The sequence below is a fragment of the Uloborus diversus genome, chromosome 3 (assembly GCF_026930045.1).
Source record: "Uloborus diversus isolate 005 chromosome 3, Udiv.v.3.1, whole genome shotgun sequence".
Taxonomy (NCBI): domain Eukaryota; kingdom Metazoa; phylum Arthropoda; class Arachnida; order Araneae; family Uloboridae; genus Uloborus; species Uloborus diversus.
In genome coordinates, this window is record NC_072733.1 from 149,191,118 (window position 1) to 149,214,616 (window position 23,499).

A 23,499-nucleotide genomic window follows, 5' to 3' on the forward strand; every position below is an offset into this window, starting at 1 on the left:
CAGGATTCCCTTCACCCTCAACCATCGTTGCCTCCGGCTGCAATGGACTCACCAACGCGCCCAATGGCGTGCAGATTAGCAACAGGTTGTCTTTTCAGACGAGTCCAGATGTCCAGATTTAATCTGCACTATAACGATGGACATCTACACGTCCGAGGTTACACATTTAAACATCATCTCTCAGATTGTGTAATCCGACATCAAGAGTAGTCCCATCTAGTCCGAATTAAAGGTAACCTCAATAGCGAGAGCTACTTCAGGGACACCGTGACGTACTACCCTTTCTTCAGAGCATTTCTGGTGCAGTGTTTCAGCAGAACAATGCACGTCCACATGTCACACGGTGCGTACAAATGTTCTTCGGTGCACGACAGTTGACGCTACTTCCTTCACCTGTCCGTTCTCCGGTTATGACACCCATCAAGCATGTCTCGGATTGCGTTCTTAGGAGACTCGTCCATGTGTCTCGTACGGCAGTTGGCACGGATGAACTTAGGCTTTAGATTGAAGCCATATGGGACGCTATTCCCAATTAAACATTCAGCACCTCTGTGATTCGATAACAGAACGTGTACAGGCTCGCTTAGCTGCGCAGGATAGCTACATTTGATAGTAATTTATGCCAGTTATTTTCATTTCATCGATCTGTAATTTTTATCGTTTATTTGTAGCACTATGAGTAATATGTGCACTAAATTTTATTCATTTTGAATGAGTCCTTCATGTTGTTGCAATTTTCACAAACATGAGTGTAAATATCATACGCAGAAAACTTTGTTTATAGCAGAAAACTTTGTTCTTTCAATAAGGGCCAACATTTTTAACGTGCAGTAAATTTTTACTACCATAATTGTGAAAAACATTAAGTCGGTTTTAATTAATATCTCCGGTAGTTAAAGTTCTACAAAAACGAGACCAAGCTAGGAACACTTTCCATCAAGTCACCTTTTGAACAAAAAATGAACTACCAAAATCGGTTCATCTGTTTAGGAGCTACGATGCCACAAAAAGACACCCTGATGCACACTTTTAAAACTTATTTCGCCTTAATTTTTGCAACGGGGGGGGGGGGGGGGGGGGGGGGGGTACAAATTGGCTTCTGAAGTGATACCTTATAATTCAAATAGGGAATAAAACATGATTTAAACGGCATTTAAGAGTCTTTCATTCAAGTATTTAAAAATTTTTAGAATAAAAATGATCCGTTTAAGATCAGTCAAAAAGTAACGGATACAGATCTTTATTTTCCCTCAGATATCCGCGGATACAGATATCCGGAACATCACTACAACATATCTGTGTGAGAAAGGATTTTTCTCCTATACTTATCTCAAAGATAAATACCGAAGCAGAATGAATGCAGAGCCTGATTTAAGACTCAAACTGTTGGACATTGAACCAAACTTTCAATTTCTTAATTCTGTCAAACAGCCACAAATATCCCATTAAGGATTTTTTCCCCAATTTAACGTATGCTTTAAAAACTAGTTGGTTTGTAAAACTACTGTTAAGGGTTTCCAGCCCTTAAATACTTGATTACATTTTATTTTATATACCCCGCTTTGCAGGGGATTTTGCTATTCTAGGAAGCAACCACGATCTTGAAAAATGGGAGCAGAGTGGAATGCTAGGATCTAATCTTCCTGTACTAAAACCACCAAATTTGTCCTTCTCCAGAAGATGCTGAACTAGCATGCAAGATCAAACATTTATTTTTGAGCTTTCGCTAACCCTAGCTGGGTTTTTTTTTATGACTGAAAACAATACGTAACTCATCTTGTGGTTGAGAGTGTTGTGAAGGTTTATAACAACACCCTAATTTTGTATAAGAATTTGACTCCATTATTTTATAAAAATCGACAAAACTTTATTTACATCACATATACTTCAAGAAGTCGTCTTTTTTTTTTCTCAAGACCAAATTTTTGTGGAACACGATCTCGTGCGTCTTTTTCACTTTTTTTTAAATTACGTGTTGCCATTCGGCAGTTTGTGTTAAATAGAAATAAAATAATTAAATTTAAGAATTAAAAGACATTAAAAATATGGATGAAAATATAATACTAGAGAATTATCATTACGTGGTAATAATTTTGACTGAGAAGGGCACTTCATGGTTTATAATGTTGCTGTTAAATTAATTATGTGAACATTTATGTGTGATTAATTGTGGAAGTATTTGTTTGCACTTAATGATCAAGTCATTTCATTCTCAGCAGAGGCATTTGCATAGATTTTTAGTTTAAAACCAGGTAGGGGCACTTGTCCCCAGTCAGGTGGCCCAGTCCCATCCTGACCAAACTCATCATGTACAAAGGGTAGCCAAATTTACTATACTCAAACAAACTTTTCTGTAATTTTTATTGTAGTTACATACTTTTATTACTTGAACAAATTTGAAAATTTATTTAAAAGTCTAAAGTTTATTCTGGCAACACTTTTACTTTTTTTATTATTTTAAATATGACGAACGTCAGTGTTCATTAAAATTTCTATTTACAAGTTTCTTCTGAGTGATTTTCGGAAAAAATAACGATTTTATATATAATACTAGGTAAGTCAAGTAGCCATATCATGCATTGAAAGCATGCCATATCGCATTCAAGCCGTGATAGCAGCAAAAGGCCGAGTTACTAAACATTAAATAAATATTTTTTTTAGCTCTCTATAGAATCAATCGGAAGGTACTTTACGTTTAATATAGTTAATTCATATTTTAAGTAAACTTTAAATGTGTTCAAATAATAAAACTATCCAACAACAATAAATGAGCTGATATGTGGATCACATGACTTCCTTTTACACACCAATTTAATGATAACAATCCCTTGGAGTAAGCAAGGAAACACTTAAATATTTTCACCCCTAGTTCGTATAGAACCGATGCAAAAATGCATTTTACATGGATTAATTTTCCCAATATCAACAATTGTAACGTAATTCAATGGACAACTTTTTAAGCATCGCAAATAGCGCCAAATTGAAACCAAATTCAAAAAAAAAAAAAAATTTTTTTTTGCTAAGGCGGTGACTAAAAAGCTATCCGATGTATCACCAAACTATAACATCACTTGCGTTTCCATTGATACTAAATGATTTTCCCCCAAAAGGTGTAAAAAACTCCTTTTGGAACATCCCAATACAACCAAACGGGGACATGCACAACTAGACCCCACTAGGAGTCTACATACCAAATTTCAACTACAACCACCGTTTTAGAGTTAGGCGAGATACGCACATACAGACGTCACAAGAAAATTTGTGGCGATTCATTTGAGGATGGTCAAAATGGATTTTTCGGGCATATATGCACTTTATTAGGCATGTATGGACGTGCAGTAGCATCTAAAAAACACTCAACATTCATTCGGGGATAAGTAAAATGGAAAATTAGTCCAAAATTTGAGGGATTTTTTTTCCCTGAATACAATTTTTCCTTTACTATGCAAAAGGAAGTAAAAACAATAAAAATACAGAAAAGTTTGTTTGAGTACAATAATTTGTCCACCCTCTGTATGTGAAGTAACTTTTTCAAACTCGTATTGCATAAAAAATCTCAAAGTTGATTACTGAGAACAAGTTATCAAATTGTGGACAAATCAAAAAGTTGGTCAAATATGCATTCCAACAGGGAACTAATGCAATGCAAACAGCAAAAAAACATCGATGGAGTATACGCCCAAAGTATGGCTATTAAATGCACAATTCGCTCAAAAAATTGAGTCAAGTGATTTTTATCTTTATAACTTTCAGGTGGACACAGTCTTAGATTTTCCCTGAGCGTGGCAAATCTTAAAACTGCCGGGCTTAACCAGCAAGCTGTGTGCACTAAATATTTTTTCTTTAAAACAAAAGCATTATGGAAATGTTTGAGATGAAACATGCATAATGGCACAATACATGTAAAGTGGTTTCACAAGAAAACTTTACATGATAGAAAAAAAGATTGAAAATTCGGATTCTGCACACATCAACATTCTATAAAATCTGTTCATTACATTAAGCAGCAAACAAAAAGATAAAATTCTCAGGCTTGTGTAATAGATTCAGTGTCCTGATTTTTGACCTTATCTTTTACTTGAGGGCCTGAAAGGTAGCAATGAACTATTTTATAAAGTAATACTAATATTTCTCTGCAAAACCATAAAAATTCTGCTTTTTTTATTGATGAAAAACATTAGTAAATGTCAGTAGAACTGTTCTAGATTTAGAAGTAAACAATGTTAAATTTGTTTTAGTCTAGAAACAGAATTTAAGAGTTCTTTTTTTCATTGAAGATGTTGACTGGTAAAAGAAAAGTACATTTGATTGTATTGTGTTCCGAATGTGCAACTAGAATCTAAATTGAAAGAGACAATAAAGTAAATAGTTTAAACCAACATTTATTTAACCATCTATTTCTTGCGCTTGAATTTCTTGGCTGGCTTGTACAAAGGCAATTTTAGAAGAATAATTTTGGTATTTTCATTCTTTTTATCGCTAACATAACAGCCCAGGGCATATGCAATAGATGTTAACCTAAAATGGAAGAAAGTACTGAAGAACATTTAGGTTGTAATGATAAAAAATATCAATACATTTCTAAAACTATTTTTCCTATAAATCTATGTTAAAGGACTGCTTGCTTAAAAATAAAATATGAAAGGCAATTAAAAATATAAAAGAACTACGTAAAGCAAAATATATTTGAAGAAAATTTATCTGGAATGAATTAAAGGCAAATGCTCATTTTTCATACAGCTTTACCACTACAATTACGGGGGAGGGGGAAGGAGGCTGTTTTTTACTTAAGTATGTTTTTTCAGTTTTTTAAAAAAATATGCAAAGAATGTTCAAATGAAAAGATACCAAACGATACTGTGGGTCTAAATGAAGACTTTATTCAAAGTATGCACCATAGGTCTGAGCTCACAATCCCACTGATTGACTAAATGAAGGATTCCTTGTTCCCACAATGTTTGATCGTGACAAGACCTAGTCTTTTACAGAGTATGCTTGAGTTCCTCGTCCAAGTTTAAATTAAGCACTTCTCTTTCAGATGCTTTAAAGGATCAAACACATGGAAATTGCAGGATGACATGTCCTGTTTGTAGGGCGGATGGCCAAGCTACTCCTACTTGAACTTGGCTAGTGCTGCCTGCTTGAGACGTGTGAAAGCACGTAATTAGACTATAGTTTCGATGTTGAAATGAATCATGTTTATTTAAAACAATTTTGAGTCAATAAAGCAAATATGTGCTTTTTTAAGTGTGAAATTCTACATACAATGTAAGAAAACTTTAAATTAATTTTAAGTCGAGGTAGATCAAGTATCATTAAAAGTATACTGTTAACTCAAAATATCCATTCTCTGACTACACTGAAAAACAAATTTAAACGAATTTTCCGTTCCTCAATGTACTTTGGATGTTCCTTCTAGATTTCAAGATGCTGAAAAAGAATATGTTTTCAAAAAAATTTTTATCACCCTCCAATTTTAAGAAATTTTATTTATGAGTCATTCTTCAAAAAGTAACTTTTCTGTCACACACGCCTTTTACAGTAAAAACTTTAAGGAACAGTTCATTTAACAATGATTTTTAACTTTATTAAAAATACATCTATTTAAACCTGCCAACAACTTTTTAATAATAATTTTTATTTTAGTATATTTTTGGTTCACAAAATGTGAGATCTCACCTCCGTGGCATATCACACACCTGGTGTGACTGTTTATGTTGCTTAATAACTTGTTTAATTAAAAGTATAAACTTATTTATTGATTATTCCCTTCACAAGTGTCTCAAATACTAATTGTTTAAGTATATTTATTTTTTTAATATTGTTTTTAGTTCGTTTTAATAGGACAAGAAATCATGTCACACAATAAATTCTCACCTCCATTACCTAAACATAAAATACCATTCCTCATTAACATGCAGCAGTAATGACATAAAATTTTATTTCCAATGACGCAAGGGAACCCCTTGTATCATTGGAAATAAAATTTAAAAATTATTTTCAGCTGTAGTTGAAGTTGTAGATTTTTGTCGAAAAACAGAAAGAAAGATTTTGCTTCAAAAACTTAGTATGGTTATTCTGACTTCTCACCTCTGTGAAATTGAATTTTAGGGATGTAAATTAATGTAAAAAAAAGAAGTGAACATGTTTTTATATGCTTAACATGTGAATATTGTATCAACAAAGAAAAAAAAATCCTTGAAAAATGTATCTATTAGGCCTATATTAATGGAAAATTCCTCATCTCTGTGAATCTCACCTCCATGACAGACTTTATTAATGTCATTATTTCTGAGGTGAAAATAAATGATGGAGGAGAAATACATCAATACCAGGCATTCTACAAAAATTATAAATTGCCAGTTTTTTCTCAAAATTACTAAATAGGTACTATTTTTTAACATACATTTGAAACTAGGGATTAAGCCGTACTATAATTAAGAGAGCTTAATATTATGTTCCCACTAATCATTAAAATAGCTGATTGTTTGCACAATTAACAAAATTACTACTTTGATATCAAATTGGCCTCTAATTTTAAATATTAAAAGTTTTTTCTTTTTTTTTTTTAAATTTCTATGAACAAGTCATTTTTTAATTTTTTTTAAATTTATGAGTAAAATAATTGGAACTTAGCTGGGTAACACTTTCATGTAAGAATGAAAAAAAAAAAAAGATTTCGAAACTGAAAAATATTTGCATTCAAAAGTTATGTTTTCTGGAGAATGGCCTTTATGCGTTTTGGATTATATAGGTTATCTTATACCAGTTATAAATTTACTTCATTTTTCTTTCAGCTGCATTTGATCCATAGACATATTTTTTTTACTCATCACATCAATAGAGTATGTAACAAAAGAGAAGAAACCGAATTCACATTGATAAGTTTTAAGTTTGCGACCTTAAGCAAATGGCGTTGCGCATTTTATATCATTTCGGTTTCACACAAGATCACAGTAGTTGAAGTTCTCTTTTGACACATGGAAATGCCCTTCTATTGGTTCCCATGCCTTTTTTTGGATATTGAAAGAATATTACAAAAATATGAAGATATTTCTTCATAAAATCGACTACTTACATAATAATTTGAGCATATGTAAACTTTTTAAAGTAATTGCCATTCTCATTGGTCTGCAACTCGACTATACAAAATCCTGCCATTTTTTGTGCAAGTGGGAAAGCAAGGCAAAACATGAACATTACATCAAAAAGAAAGGGCCAGAGTGCAAACAATGTATTGCACCTGAAAGCAAAAATCTAAAACATTCCTTTAATTGATAAAAAAATAAATAGTCTCCTATCTTCACACATAAAGTTGGGATTAGTGAAGAATTTCGTTAAACCAATGGATAAAAAAGGGTGTGGATTTCAATATTTGCAGGAACAGTTCCTATTACTCACAAGGAGGGTATTTTACTTGACCAACAAAATGGAAAGCTTATGAAGGACCAAAATTATGAAGCTAGATTAAATGACTTAGGACAAACAACATGGCTTTATTTTTAAAATTCTGTGAAAAAATTCTGATTAAATAATAGAAGTCCTAAAAATGAAAAAAAGAATTAAAGACGTGTTAAAATTAGGCTGTTCAATGTCATTTATTTACTTTTTTTTTTTGGCATCTCGCTTAAATTTCCCCCCTGAAAGTATGGGAGCTGTAAGTGACGAGCATGGGAAGGGCTTCCACCAGGATATTTCTGCAAATGAAGCGCAATATCAAGGACAGTTCACTTCTAATATGCTTGGGATTACTGTTAGAATCTTATTAGAGAAGTTTGTGATAGGGCCTATAAGAGAGTATCTGCAGTTAAAGCATTTCCAGTATGAATTTTTTTTTTACAAATATCATTATTTTTTCTTAAAAAATCTTTTATTCTTCTACAACTTTTTAAACAATGTATATTTTTTGTGTTTTATATTAGTTTTAAGCTTTGTAATTGTTTATGTAAAATGGCAAATGACAAAAATATTGTACATGTGTTGAATAAATGTCATTAAATTGAGATTTTAAAGATTTTAGATTTTTCAAAAATCTGTAGGTGATGGAATATTTTTATAGTCATTCTTTTTTAATACCTCCTAAAATACAAAAGTCACCACTTACTTATTGGGGAACAGAAACCTTGTTTACCAGTGTTATTTAAAGAATTTTATCGTTAAAACAGTATGAAAAAACAATTACAAAATTCAGATTTTAACTTATGTGCTTCGAAAAATGTATCTACTGTTGATTTCTAAAAAAGGAAGTAATTAATTCAGAAATTCTTTCAATGTCATAAATCTGCCTATAGTTTTTGGTATTCACACCTCATTGCTTCAATGCTTAACACTACCGGTGAGGAAGTCAAAAGCACAGAAGATCTGCCGACACCATGTCTCTCTTCGTCTCACTAGTTTTGTTCGACTTTTTCTGTGAAAGCCATCACTAAAAGTGCAACTCTGCCCCCCCCCCAATCCTGTGCTTACAAAAAAAAAACTCATTTTACTAAATGAAGGCAAAGAAAAGAAGACAGCGCTGATGCATCACATGTTTGTGAGAAATGGTCAGTCACATATGCTCTATTTATTTAAGCTGCATGTATGGTTCAAATATCCAGCAATTTTTTAGTGTTAAAGTTGGATTTTGCTCTGTTTTTGAGTATTTGGTTCATTAAAGTGGCTGATCCAATTAACCACTGATGTAATTGCCCGGCACACACTGAAACAGCATTTTTAAACCAATAAAATTCAGTTAACGTGTGCATATATTGCACACCTAGTACACTGCCACATCTGCAAAAACTACTTTTCAGGAAAAATCAATTTAACAGTAATGCCCCATAGCTTAAATTCTTATATAGTAACACACTGACACATCTCAAAAATAAGGTTAATTTTTTTTTTCCCATTTGTGGCTGTCTTGCATTTTTATAGAACTAATAAATATGTACCAGGACATGTATAAAACTCGAAATGGACTCTTTTTGATTTGTGGGGGTGTTGTATTAGGTCTGCAATATATGTACACACATGTATGTAAATGCATGCAACAAGCTTTCTTTGCTCTTAAAAAGTTTGAATTAAAAATTTATGGATTGTATATATCTTTAAATATTGAACATTCTTTTTGTTTTCTAAGAAAATTAGCTGTTATATATATTTTAATGTGTAAAAAAAATAATTTTCCTTTAATCTGGGTGGGGGGGACTCTTTTTTTCCAAAGCAAAAGCAGATTTTTTTTTGCGCAGTTTTCAATCAGAAAATGAGCATGATCTCATATTCTTACGAATTTATCACATGTAGCTCAAAAAGAGAGTATTTGAACTACATGTAAGATTACAACCCAAATTCAAAAAAATAGAATACTTTTATTGTTTGGAGAAAAAGCTTAATCTAACAATATATAAGAGCAAAGTAGATATTTGATTGAACGACCCCCCTTTCTTAGACTTTAAAGTGCACATAACATTTCATAGAAACTTAATTAAAAATTATCTTAGACAGAATTATCCAAAAGTTAAAAGTGATGAAACTTTACATTGAGTCAAAAAATAGAATATTAAAATGGGAAAAAACATTTTTAAACGAAACAATATCAATATTTTGTAGCGTAATTTTTCGCAAGAATCACATCTTTAATCCTTTCAAATAAAAATTGCACCAGCTGTTTACATTCAAGGCTACAGATACTGTTTCCATACCCTCTTCAATGTGGCAATGAGTTCAATTTTGTTAGCGAGTCCAAGTCATGAACCTTTTTCTTTAGAATTGACAATGCCACAAATTTTCAATGGTATTGAGATTGATAGAGTTGCTAAGCTAGTTTAATACCAAAATCCCTTTTTCTACTTAAAATCTATGAGTTGATTTAGAGATGTGACATGAAGCGGAATCCTACTGAAAGAGAAATGTGTCTCTGCTGTGCCTCAGAAAAGTCTCATGCAGTAATTCAGTATATCTCGAAAAACAGCGGAATTCACACATTGTTTTAAGATACATACAATTACCTAGTTCCAGAAACTCTCCCTCTCATGCATCCCCACACCATAAAGGATGTCTCGATTTAAGAGAACGTCTCTTTTTGCAACAGATATTGCAAATAAATATTCGTCACTGAATTAAATATCTTCTCAGTCTTGTTGCACCCAAATGAGCTTCTCTTTGTTCCAGGAGAGTTGATCACGTATCTGCTTCATGTTCATCTTTGGTTTTACTTTGAGAACCCACAATTGCAGTTGATACAATCGTCCAAGTGTACTTGGCTTGGACATGATAACTACAGATTCTTTCCAACACTTATGGATGTAAGAGGTAGTTTTAAATGATTATTTCGGACGATTCACTTTAATTTGAGTTCATCTCTATCAGTTGTTGCAAGCTTCTACCTCATTTACTTCGGTAAATTTTTTAAATATTCGAACGATTCATCGATACTCTTTTGAAATCTTTGAGAACGTAGATAGTAAATAGCTCTTTTAATCCAAGACTAACTGTTATTTTTTCTAACTTTAACCTTGATACAATAAGGAACTTCCTTGTTTCAGATTTTATAACGTTGAAAGCCCATTTTCAGCAAAAGAATGACTTAAAATTTTCTGGACACCAAGCTTTATACTTGCAGCAACGTACACAGTTAACAGGTATGCAAATACTTTCGCTACTTTTCAAATTATCATTAAATGAATTGATTATTCTAAATTTTTGACTCATAAAAAATACACATAATTTTCAAATGTGTTAATGACCCTTAAATTGATTAAATATTACCTGTAAAGTTGTTTAAATTGTTTTACCCAATCATAAATGACATGTTTTACTTTGTTGAAGTAGCATACATTCGTTTTACTCAACTCACTGAAAAGTTTTGTCAAACAGTTCTAATATTCTATTTTTTTGAATTTGGGTTGTATATGTGACAAAATAAAAGGTTTCAAAATCTTTACAGCAGCACTCTTTAAGTTAAGATGTTATACCATTAAAATTAGGAAGAGTAAATTCAGTTACAGGAAAAAATTATCTATGTCTAGTAAAATCATATATATTTCATAAAAGTAAAGAAAAAAAAAGTTTAGTAGATATTTCAACATTACAGATGTAAAGAAAAAAAAAACTACTTTTTAATTTTTTAGAAAGAGTATGAGTGCACAGTGCAAGGGAGAAAGGAGAAAAAAAAATTGGCTTAAAAGTTTTATATTTTGGGTAGCATCTAGCATCAAATGAAAAAAAATATAGGAGTTAGTAAGAAAATATTGGAGAATATCTGACAAATTGTGAAAATATAGGAAGATTATGAGCCCTGGTTTAACCTGGAACTTTAGCTAAAACAAATAGAAAATATATTTTAAACATCTTTCCCATACACTGAGTTTAAATCCAGTAAATGATATGCGACTCATGCCATGAAAAAGCACGAAAAATTCTAAAACTCTGCGCAAGCAAGTATTATTCTGAAAGTGGTATGACTGAAAACACTCTTAAAAGCACAACTCTTTCTGCCCTTTGCATAGAATGATTCAAAAAGTATATAAACAAAAGTAACCCAGTGTCATTTTGGCCATTATAGGTACACTCAAAACTTGCATAGAAACAAGATAAATGGATGAATTTTTTTTTTGTGGAAGATGTTTAAACATAACATCTAGCAACAAACATAATAGTTCAACCCAAAAATGTTTGATCGTATTTTTAAGTATTTTATGGTCAAAATAACAGGTCTGGCCGTTCTCATACTAATTTAAATTTCTTACAATCCTGTAAAACTAAATATAAAGCAGGGTAAAAATGAACACTATGCTATGGAGCAAGTTTAGCAAAGGAGTTTGGCATAAATCAACACAGATGAAACTGGATAGAGAAGTTTGTTTGTGGGTGTGTGTCTGGCTAAATAATGAGCATGCAAGTAAAACACTACAAAAAGTAAAACATGATGGAAAACAATGGCTAAGATGAAATTATCAACGTCCAACTGGTGAGAATCACATTGCAAACAAAAATAAGTGATTTTTACAGGCTTTTGAGCAGCACAAAAATATCAGAACTTACAAGTAAAAGCATTATAACAGCTATAATGCGTAAATGTTACGCCTAAGGTACAAAAGTTGGCAAGATGAAAAATGACGAAAGAGACATAAATTTGAAAAATGAACTTTTAAGAGCCTAAGATGGAAAAGACTTTCAGAGGAACAACGAACCAGATGGGAGGCCGGTCTATCTCCCTTCATCCAAGTGAGCAGGAAGTCAAAAGAAGGATATAAACAGAATGTTGACAAATGTTAAACAGAAAAAATGATACAAAATCTAGATTTCAACACAAATGGACACAGATCTATCAAAAGAGTGATTCTATCACAGCCACAATATTTACTTAAAGAGAAAAGGCAACTTTTTGTCAAATACTGAAAATTTCGGAAAGAAAGGCTGCTTCTAATCCTCTCTGAGCCTGCAGCAGAGTTAAGTAGTGGCGCAGCCAGAACATTTTTCTCGGAGGGGTTTTTAAAACTGAAAATTGTTGCTTTCTTTCGCATTCATTTATGATGCAAAATTATGCCATGTATTTAATCAAAGAGTTTTTTTCAGATTAGAAGTTATTTATTTATAACTCTTGCTAAAAATAATTAATATTTCGTATTGATATCACTATAACTTTAAAACAAAGAAAGCAGGAAAAAGCACAGTAAATTTAAAACTAGTTTTACTTTAATCTTAAATTTTTCTTTTTTTTTGCAGGTTTTTTGGTGATATCATTTAAAAACTCCACTTTAGTCTTCAGATACATTAATTTCTTTTTGAATGTCAAATGCTTACTAATAACGGTTTTGATATTTAAATGAGAAATGGAAAGGAACCCCTAAGAAGGATTTGTTCAGTACTGGAAGTGTTGATTGACCATATCATGTTGCTCTTTATTGAGCTCCATTTTAGCTCTCTTAATACCCATAGTGATGTTAATCATGAAATATTACTTGTATGTTTAAAAATTGGAAAGTAATTCGTGGCTGCTTCCTGATCATTTAAAGTAGTTAGAACTTTTTTTGAACCTGTCACTCTTGGAAAAAGTTGAAATGCTGTTTTTTTCCCTTGATTTGTACGGAGGAAGTGAATGTGTTCGAACTCTGGGAGGGGTTTTAACCCCAAAACCCCTCCCGTGGCTGCGCAACTGGAGTTAAGGCAGTTTTCCAAATTAATAAATATGAAATAGTAGCCAAGGGCAGAACATAGTAATTAATTTGCTAAAAAACAGGTTAGGTAATATGAAAAACTGTAGAGTTACTTTCAAATTATTTAAATATTGACTGAAATGTTGAACCGTTTTTAATGATTTTTTTCATATCTAGTTATGGGTTCAGATAGTATTTAGAAGCTATTGTGCATTAAATTTTTTACCAATAAAAAATCATTTTATATAAAAACAGATTTGACAGCTAATTATGGTATCAATAACTGTTTCCTTTCCCTATCAAAAAGTGGTACATTCATGTCATTAATTGGTAACTTGCTACATTTTTGAAAGTCCTTCCTGAACATTTTTGTATATGCCTGTTCCGAATTTATGGTAAGCCCATGAATATTAATTATTTGTTATGGCAGTTTCTCTTCAAACAAGTATTGAAATTCAAGTTCAAAAATCATTTATGTTACATTACTTAGTAAAAATATTAATTTAAGAAACGGCTTTTTACGGCTAATATCACAAGTGCCTTTGATAGAAATAAAATATTTGAACGTGAAGCAAGTCAGTCTAATTGCACCACTTCCAGCTAGTACTTTGTCACAGAACATCTTGCCTCCTAGTTTCAAGAAGTAATATTTAATGAACAGTTGAAAAATCTTGGAAGAAGCATGTAGAATCAGTGAAAGGTAAATTCAAACCAAAATTTTCTCTAGTGGTTCACTGGGAACATAAGGCTACATTGAATGCTAAAAGATGGGGTGAAGTGGAGAAAAGTGGTTCAATAGCACAGTAAACTCCTCCCTGAAATTTTTAGATAGGGAAAAGTTGGATTGAGTACCTGCATTTGTATCTGGAGATGGTAATAATTAGTTCTTTGAGATGCCAAAACTGATTGCTGGAACAGTAAACAATGCTATACATATTTTTCTGAAAGAATGAAACATTACAGAATAGGGTCTAAAATAATAAGCTGTGACACAGCAAGCACCAATACTGGTACTTTAAATGGAGCATGCACTTTGCTAGAAAAAACTTGAAAGTACATTTTACTGGTTAGCTAGTTTTCATTGAATAATAAAATTGGTCTTGGTAAAACATCATACTAAAAGACATGGAAGGCTAAAATTATGCTAGGTAGATGCCGTGAAAAAAAGACTGTGATATCTTTAGGGTTAAGAATGGGAAGAGCATAGCTACAATTAGAGGCAGTGGTAGATGACTGGTGCAGAAGGCCCCCTGCCACACCCTGGGCTGTTGTGCCACAGATGATGTTGAAAAACCTTTACTTCATGTTTTGTTCCTTCAAGTTTATCACATTTCATTCTATAATGGATTTAATGCTATTTGGAATGGTGTTATAAGGGATAATTATAAAGCATTAAAGCTAAATGAGGAAATGGTTTTTGCTCTTGCATTTATCAAACATTATACAGAAATAGCTAAATCTTACATCAGGAATTATTACAAAGTACTTATCACATTCTCTTGGAATGTCCACCAGTAAAAAATACATTCGAAAGCACCATGACCAGCTCACTATGGTTGATGGATATCCAAATTACAATATGCATGTAAGACAGATTTTGTTATGAGATGAGTGAGACATTTTAATGTAACAGACAGATGAAAATTAGGTTTCAAGATCTGTACAATTTGGTGCTCTTATTATGGTCAGAAGCAAGTCTTTTAATTGAAACATCTAAAATGGATTTTAAAGTTTTGAAAGATCTTAAAATATAGCCATAAATTGACAGCTAGATTATTCTTGCTTCTAGAAAAGCAATAAAATGTCATATGGTTGTATTTATCGGATGAACTGGTAGGGCTTTTGCTCTTTTCAGACAGAGTTTCAACAGAAGAAAAAAAGAACTTTAGAGCGAATGACATGTACACAAGTGGAAGGTAAGAGGGACCTAATAATTTCTAAGAACATAGCATGTAAATGTCAGACTTTGCAAGAAGAAGAACAGCAGAACTCTTACCTCACATTCATGCAAGTTATTTTTTAGCCTTAACAGATTTAGCCTTGACAGATGTTTTATGAAAAATACATTTTCAATTCCAGTTTATAGCTTCATTTGTTTTACTTCTTCCTGAACTGCCTCAAATAAGAAAAGGAGATTTGAAAAAATATATATCCTTCAATGTAGTTAAAAAAAGAGAGAATTAACTTATAGTTCTTTCAAGCATAAGAAATCTTGCAGTTCAGTGTACTCACAGTGGATTAGTAATAATAATTCTGAGTAAAAAATGAAGATGATGATGATTTATGCTCCATGATCAGACTATTATCTAATACATTTTAAAATACGGTTGCTTTGCCTTTTCTTTAATGTGTTTCCATTTATTGTAACAGTTCATCTTCCTATTATCTTTAAACCACAATACAAGAGCAGCTTCCATTTTCATAATATTTACTTTGCTTAGACATTACTCTGCAAGCTTCAATATTGAAACTAAGTTCTGAAATTTTATGGACATCTTTTTGTTTCGACTTTTTAATTGTATGTATGGAAGATTCACTCATATTTATGTCATGCTACCCTTGACATTTGGTAGTTGTTCAAGCATATCTAGAATCTTAGCCTTTTTTTTTGTCAGGAACTTTGTTTTTCCTCCCATCTTCCCAAACTTTAGGTAAAACTGCGCACTAAGATGCCATTATATTTTATCAACTTTAACATTTAGAAAGAAAAAAAGATAAATGAAAGATACTGAGTAGTTATTTGATGCACTACTAGCACGATGTGTAGACTAGTTTCCTGTGGGAACTTTCGCTGTCAGTGATGCTAAATGTATGTAATAATATTCACGAAATCAGTATTTAGTATCCAATACTTCTTTCGAAAATTATTGGTGTTGTGGGCGAGGAATTCGTGTTAGCTATTCATTCAAAAAGTTCGCTTTGTAGCCATTTCGCATAAGTCGAATTGTGTTGTAGCAGAAGTCGATTGTATTGGAGCTTTCACTGCCATATTTGTTGAAGTGCCATTTGTTTTCCTAAAGTATTCTGTCATCTAACTGTAAGTGATAAAATGAATAAAAGTTCAATAGCCAAAAACCAAGTAAGTAATTAGGTAGAGAGTAAAAGAAAGTAGAAAGGAAAGGGTTAGAGAAAAGGTAAGGAATATATAAATACTATTTAGTAAAATATTTAAAACAATACCTTGTCATTGGAAACTTGACACTGGAACAAAATGTTTTAGCATCGATGAAATAGTTGCTCAAAATTAAAACCAGAATCAGTGCATGTGCGACCAGTTTATCTTTTAATGTTTGAGACATTTTTCTGGAAAAAAAAAAAAGAAATTAAATCACAATCTTAACACAGAAAAAAGAAAGAAAAAAAAGGTGAAAAAAATTTAAATAAAATACTTAGTAGAAATGTTTTAAAAACTTTACAAATTTCAACTAAGATGACAGCAGTGAGATAAAAACTAGTATTTTTAAATTGAGACAAATAGCATTAAAATTTGCTTTTTGTGTAATATTTTTCAAAAGGTAAACTTTTCTCCCAAGTAGGCGTTTCTAAAAGAAAAAAAAAAACAATTTACATGCCCAAAAATATACTGCGAAAACAAATTTGAAAAACATTGAATGAGCCTCAATTGTTCTATGAAATAAATACTTTTTTAAAAAATCAAAAAGTTCATAATTTGGAGGTGTTAAAACAACTCTAGTTCTTGCTATGCACTTATTTGTGATCTACAGCTAATGTCTAACCTGGTTTGGAAGAATGCAGTTATTCTCTATAACAGCCTTTCTAAACTCTGAAATAATTAATTTTGGCATGGATACAACTTTGACAGAGCACATAATCTGAGACTCTGAAAGGCTTCAATCAAGGTGTCCAGGAGAGCACCCAATAAAATGACATCAATGACAAGGCCTATAAAACTATAATCTCATATACATTTACTGCAGTTGATGGTTCTCCATGTCAGAATGGGTTTGACTTTGAGGAATTAAACAGAGGTTGTTGCATTCAATGTGCTGTTTAAAAAAATTCCATTTAAAATTTAAGTTATTTAATTGTTGCACATTTATATGTAATGTAGCAACAGACGTTGCTGTTTTGAAGACTGTAGGTTCAAGCTGATTGTTGATGCAATTTGTATGGTATTTCCTGTTTGCCGTCATTGCTACTTCAAAATACTTTTCAGCTGAAATGTTTCTGCAGATTTTCAATATACTAATCATGTTCTTTCCTTTTCTAGTCAGTTGCGTTTCTTACTTTGTTTTCTTCCCTTCTTTAAAAAAAGAAAAAATGTAACATATATTTTTACTTTTCCAAGGAACAGGAATCAGAATCAAGTTAAAATACAACACAAAAAAGTTAACCATATAAAAACATTTTGCTTAGAAAACAAACAAAAATTGAGGCTTTGTTTATAATATGGTCCACCCTCCTCCCAAAAAATAAGCACTTATACTAATAATTTAATAACAACTAAAAAACTAAGATAAAAATAAAAAGAAATTACATTAAAAAGTAAAATTAGTCAATGTATATCAGCATGGGTCAAAAAAAGCTTTCATTTTGCAAAGTAATTGAAAATTTTGCAGGATGCAAAAGCATTAAAACTTCAAGTATAACATGAAATTTTTGGCATGTTTCCAATACCCCTCCAAGGAATTTTCTTTTTTCTTTTTTTTTTCTGGATTTTAATACATATGGCTAAAAGTAAATGAGTGGGTTGAAAGAAAAGTGGAAAAATGCCCATTGAGTTTGTTTTGAGATAATACAACATTTGTATTTCAACCATTTATTAAATCCCTATCATAGTTACTGGAATTTTTAAAGTCAATACATAAAATAAAGTAAATGTTAAGTATGTGTTATCCACTAGTTTTTTCCCTATTTGGTTTTAAAAAAAATAAATAAAATGACTTGGTTCACTTTTATACTCAGATTTTTTTTTTTTTTTTTGCCACATTACCTACTACCAAGTCCAACTTAGAATTTAGTGGGTGTGAAACAACAAAGAGAAATAATTTAAAAATATTTCAATTAAAAATACTATAAAATGCACTAAATTGTTCCTCATTGTTAAAATTTTTTAATTGAGACCATATTATGCTCATTTAGGGAAAAAAAAGCATTAAGGTAACGTATAAAGGCTCATTATGTACAATTATTTATTATATAAACAAGATAATTTTCTTCACTGTCATTATTCTCTTTTGGAACTCCACTTGTCCTGGTCTTAGTTTGAATTGGTAATAATTTAGCAAAATTAGGGTAAAAAGGAGGTTGAGGTATGAAGGAAGAAATGAAATGCTATTGTTTTCTGAAATCAGTTACAAGACGCCTTTGAATTCTGGAGTTTTGCTCTACTGATGCCAATGAAGACAAATTTCTACCATTTTTCTTCTTTTTTGTGTCCAATTAAAGTCTCAAACACGCAATTGTAGACAAACTTTGAAGATTTTATGGGAAGGAGGATCTGGAGCCCTTTCATGGAATTTTTTTTTTAAATTATGGCATAAAAAACCTGAGCAATGTTTTATATTCAGGGGCTATTCCCCTTAAATTTTTTGTAAGTTTCGTTTAAAAAGCCCCCAGTACTTGAATCGATTATTTCAGAAAAGGCATAAGTCCCATTTTTTTCAAAATTGAGTTAGCTGTGGTTTTTACCATCTTTGTATGCAGAAAAATCGACAAGTGTAGCAGGGACTTCAATCCTTGTACAACAAAGCACTTAATTTAGGGGGCTGTATTTTTTGTTTAGTGCAGAAAGGGCATAAGTCTCTGACTGATGCCTTTTCTGCACTAAACGCGAATGAAGGAATAGTAACACCCAATGTGAATATATAGCAAGATCTTAAAAGAACTAGATTTTTTTCGCATAATGAAATAAAAACAAAAAACTTCTTTGATCTATCATTATTAGGGGAATGGAAGGTTTGTCAGTTAGAGGGGCTAGGGGGATTTGAAATCACAACCTGAGTAGAGATAAGGGAGAAAAGTATTGGTATGAAATTTGCAAATTTCTCAGGGATTTTATTAACATCACTCTAAGAACTGAGAAAAAACTGTACACTTTCAGTGAGATATACGCTGGCCAAAATAAGAACAACACTGTAGGAGACATTTTCCAGAAACCACACTGAGAAAATTTAACAAGATTGCTGATGGCTTTCCTCTGAGAGGATATTTGTTTGACCTTTGTGACCTGGATTTTAGGACAGTAAAACAAATGTTAAACATATATAACATAGTACCATGTGAAATCCAATCTCTTATAAGGGAAATTGTGAAACTACATCAAGATTCATCGTCAAATCCGTTGAAAACAATGAAATCTGTAACTGTAATTTTTCAAAAGGACTTGTATTTCTCCCAAATTGAGATTCTAGAAAAAGATTCTACTGGGCGACAAATGTTTTTAATTCTCAACATTCATGATGTTTAAACATTCAATAGAACGCCAACGGAATGGTTTTAGTCTAGATATTTTTCAACTATTTTCAAGAGCATATTGCAAAGTAATTCTTGTTGGCTGAACGACCTTTGCCAATAAAAAAGGGAAATTTTTCATATTGCAGAAAGAAATAACAGTTATCAAAATGATTATTCAGTGCAATTTTGGACACAATCATACTAATATGTACATCAAATTCGGTACACAATACTAGACAAGAGAAGGATAGAAACTGTTTCCATGAAGGATGTATTTAATGAATATGACTATAGTTTTATACACATGCAAAACTTTTGCTTTTTATCTCAGTTTGTTAGTTTTTGTATTTTTTTAAATTTTTTTACACCAGAGTTTATTATTTCACTAAAACAAGATGAGAGAACCCAGGTAGCATCAACTCATCGGATTTTGCTCGGCCGATCATCGACTCCTCCTAAACTCATCGCGTAATGCACGCTGACATCGTTGCGATCAGAATCCGAGAACGGTTTTCGATGATCTGTTTTTTATCGGAAAACTATATCCTTACGATCAAATTTCCCGATGAAAATTTGCCGAGCTGCATTTCATCGGAAAAAGAGATCGTAACGATCAAATTTTCCGATGAAAATTTGCCGAGTTACATTTCATCTTAAAAAAAGTAGGTGGTTTAAATTTTCTGATAAAAATTTTCCTAATCTAAAATTTTTGGAAATCTCCCAACTGTTAAAATAGGATAAGTTTTATTATTCGAATATCCGACTATTGATCAAACGTAAGACTATACGGATCAACATTCAGGGTTGAGAATCGGAGAAAAAATGACTGAGACTTTGACTCCGAATCCTACTCCTGGATTTTGGAAGGGTTTACTCCAATTTGCTGCAAAATCAATTCAACTTTAACTCCACGATTCCAACCCCGATTACCTCACTGGAATTGCGAACAAAATGAGACTCCGACTCTTGAATGATTTCTCTCTATCTCAAAAACAATTCCACTCCGTTCAATTTGACTCCCAAATTTACCGACTCCGACTCGGTTTGCGGGCAAAATGATCGACTCCGACTCTTCACTAGCTGGCGCCACAAGTATATTCACTGAAAAAAATTCTCACTTTCCGTTCAGAAATCTGTCATGGCCTTTCCCCCAGATAGATGGCGCCACAAATGATTTTCCATTTAACACATTATTTTCCTCCTTGGAGAGAGCATTGCTTGTCTAGTGGTTAGCATATGAATCTCGTACTCCAGGGGTCTTGGGTTCGACTCCCGGCTAAAGCGACTTAGATTGAGTTAATGAATCCACTCATCAAAAGTTAAGTTAGAAAATAAATAAACCAGTTAGTAAAAGAAATTAAACTATATTAAATAATTGTCCCATGACGTCATCCGAAAATACCCCTTCTGAACATTTTAAAGATGGCGGAAGGGTCACATGATCATCCAAGATGGCGGACCCATCTTCCCACTGTTAATTTTTTTTCCTCCTGCTTGTCCCTATATTGCGGTTGATATTACTTCTCATCGTATTTGCATCCTAAATTCATCGCCTCGGAACAGCACTGCTCGTATATTGCTCCAAATTTCATCGTATTTTCATCCAAAATTCATCGCCTTGAAACAGCACTGCTCGTATATTGCTCCAAATCTCATCGGTATAGGGAGCAAAATTCATCGGATTCCGATGATCGGATTCTACTATTGCCGATGAGACATATTGGAGCAATTTCCGATGAAAACTCATCGGAATCCGATGATCGGCCGATCAAAGTTTGATCGGATTTCGATGAACGGCCGATGATCAGCCGATGAGTTGATGCTACTCGGGAAAGAGGGAAATACACGATGCATTTTCTTAAGATAACGAATTTATGAATACAGACTTCACTAATTATTTATGTCACTTTGTTATGTTATTTTTTATTATCATAAATCAATTTGAAACAAACCTGTTTCACTTGATTTACATTTTCATCACTCTAAACTAGCCTTTCAGGATATTTATTGCAGAACGGGCACAAGTCAAAATAAAAAAAAAAATTAATTTCAGTGACGAAAGGAAGAGTAGTTTAAGGTGAGGTAATGATCCTCCTTGTGGCTAGATTAGTCATAAAAATTTTTGTAGAATTTAGTTTATTTATGAATGAAATAATTATTTATTTCTGAAAAGTTGCATTAGTTGGACTTATGCCCTTTTTGAAGAAATCGATTCACTTGTGATATTAAAGAAAGTCGGTATAGGGATCTTTGCTTAAATATTTTCTGAAACTAAAATTTTAAAAATGCAATTGTGTAAGGCCATATTTTGTAATATTAAGGCCAGTAATTTTTCGAAATTAAAGCTCCAAAAATGCAATTCTAAATGATTTTTGATGTTGTTGAGTATTTGGGGTACTTTCTTTCCCTTGAAACTTGCAAAAATTTGATGCAAAAAAATGACATTTTTGTTTTTAACCTATATGAAAGCTGGTATTAAGTTGGTACAAGTAAAACCAAAAAGAAATCTTGAAAATTATTATTGGATAAGTCCAGATCAAAAATTAATTTTGATGTAATATACTTCAATAAATACATTTTCTATTTATAATCAACAAAGTATTTTTTTGTGTTCTTAGTTTGATCAGTATGAGTAACTAATTCAGTGTGTTTTTTTTTATCTTGGGGGGGGGGTTAAAATTTTACAAGATAAATATTTAGATTTTTAACATTTCCATTTTTCGAAAAAGTTCTTATAATATATAATAAGTATTATAAACAGTATTAGTATATAATTAATATTATAAACAGATTCATTGCTTGTGTTTTATTTTGTATTATCCATAGCCCTCTGATTGTTTTTTTCATTATTATTTGAAAAATGAAAGTGACGCATTCACGCATATGATGCACTGCTGTTATAACTACTAACTTGATTTTTATGTGTGTATTGCAGGGGGTGGGGGTGGGAGGAAACTGTCCCATCAGCTCTTTGGGTGGCCCTCAATGCATTAATAGTTCATTTCTGCATTTATTCTAGAACTACACTCTTGATATCAATGAAGAATGAAAAACTAATAAGAGTGGAAGTTAAAAAAAAAGTATTATGAACTCCTTCAATTTACTTCATGGGTGCAAGTTTGGCGATGTGTTCAAGACTGAAAATATTTTCTGCCCCAGCCCCCCCCCCCACATATGTGTTTACGGAAAAATTTACGTGTATAAATGTTGTAGATTTTTAAAATGCCAGTTTTGGAATCTGCGTTTGATTTGAGTTTTAAGCCTTTAAATTGTAATATTTGAGCGTTTTGATATTGTAATTCTAAAAAAAAAAAACAAAAAACAGCCAATAATGGGGGGTTTGGGGGCTTTCCCCCAGAATTTTTTAAAAATTGAAGTCCAAAAAACGCAATGGTAGGCCAATTTGGTAAAGTTCAGGGAAAGGAGGGGTTCAGGGACTCTTACATCAATTATTTCAAACTGATTGTCCCAAAATCACAATATTAGGCGACCTTCAAAAATATTACATAAAGGGGGGGGGATCTGGGCTCTCCCCGAAATTGAGGCGTTAAAAATGAAATAGTACTCCATCTTTCATAACGTTTATACGCTTTTTAAATGCATTATCGAAGGGATGGAGTTTAGGAACAATTTTCGGCAATGTTTCGTAATTGAAGTTTGAAAAACGCAATTTTAGATGATGTTGGATAATGTTAGGAGTAAAAACGTTCACAGCTCCCCACCATTAGTTTTTTGCCGATCGTAAACAAATTTATTGCAGCAATAAAATCGCTTGGGACATAAGATCTTCACTTTTGCAACATAAATCAGTTCTGATCGGAAGGTCTACACAAAGTAGCGCCAGCAAACCAGAAAAGAAGGAAAGGTGGGGGAATGGTATGGACGACTAATGATAATGAACTGGCATCATTCTCCCCGACAGTCTTCATTTGAAAAAGAATTCTTT

At 32.2% G+C, this 23,499-nt stretch overlaps 1 protein-coding gene across 1 annotated transcript in view; it reads right to left on the reverse strand.

Annotated features, from left to right (window-relative positions):
• Positions 1 to 4,394: 4,394 nt before the first annotated feature.
• The window catches only part of LOC129218993 (DNA-directed RNA polymerase I subunit RPA49-like), a 96,797-nt gene continuing 77,692 nt past the window's right edge, over positions 4,395 to 23,499 (reverse strand). Inside the window, exons 11-12 of the mRNA XM_054853312.1 lie at positions 16,317 to 16,439; positions 4,395 to 4,518 (exon numbers count right to left, since the gene is read on the reverse strand). Of these exons, the coding sequence (XP_054709287.1) occupies positions 4,395 to 4,518; positions 16,317 to 16,439 (247 nt within the window). The remainder of the gene's footprint in view (positions 4,519 to 16,316; positions 16,440 to 23,499) is intronic.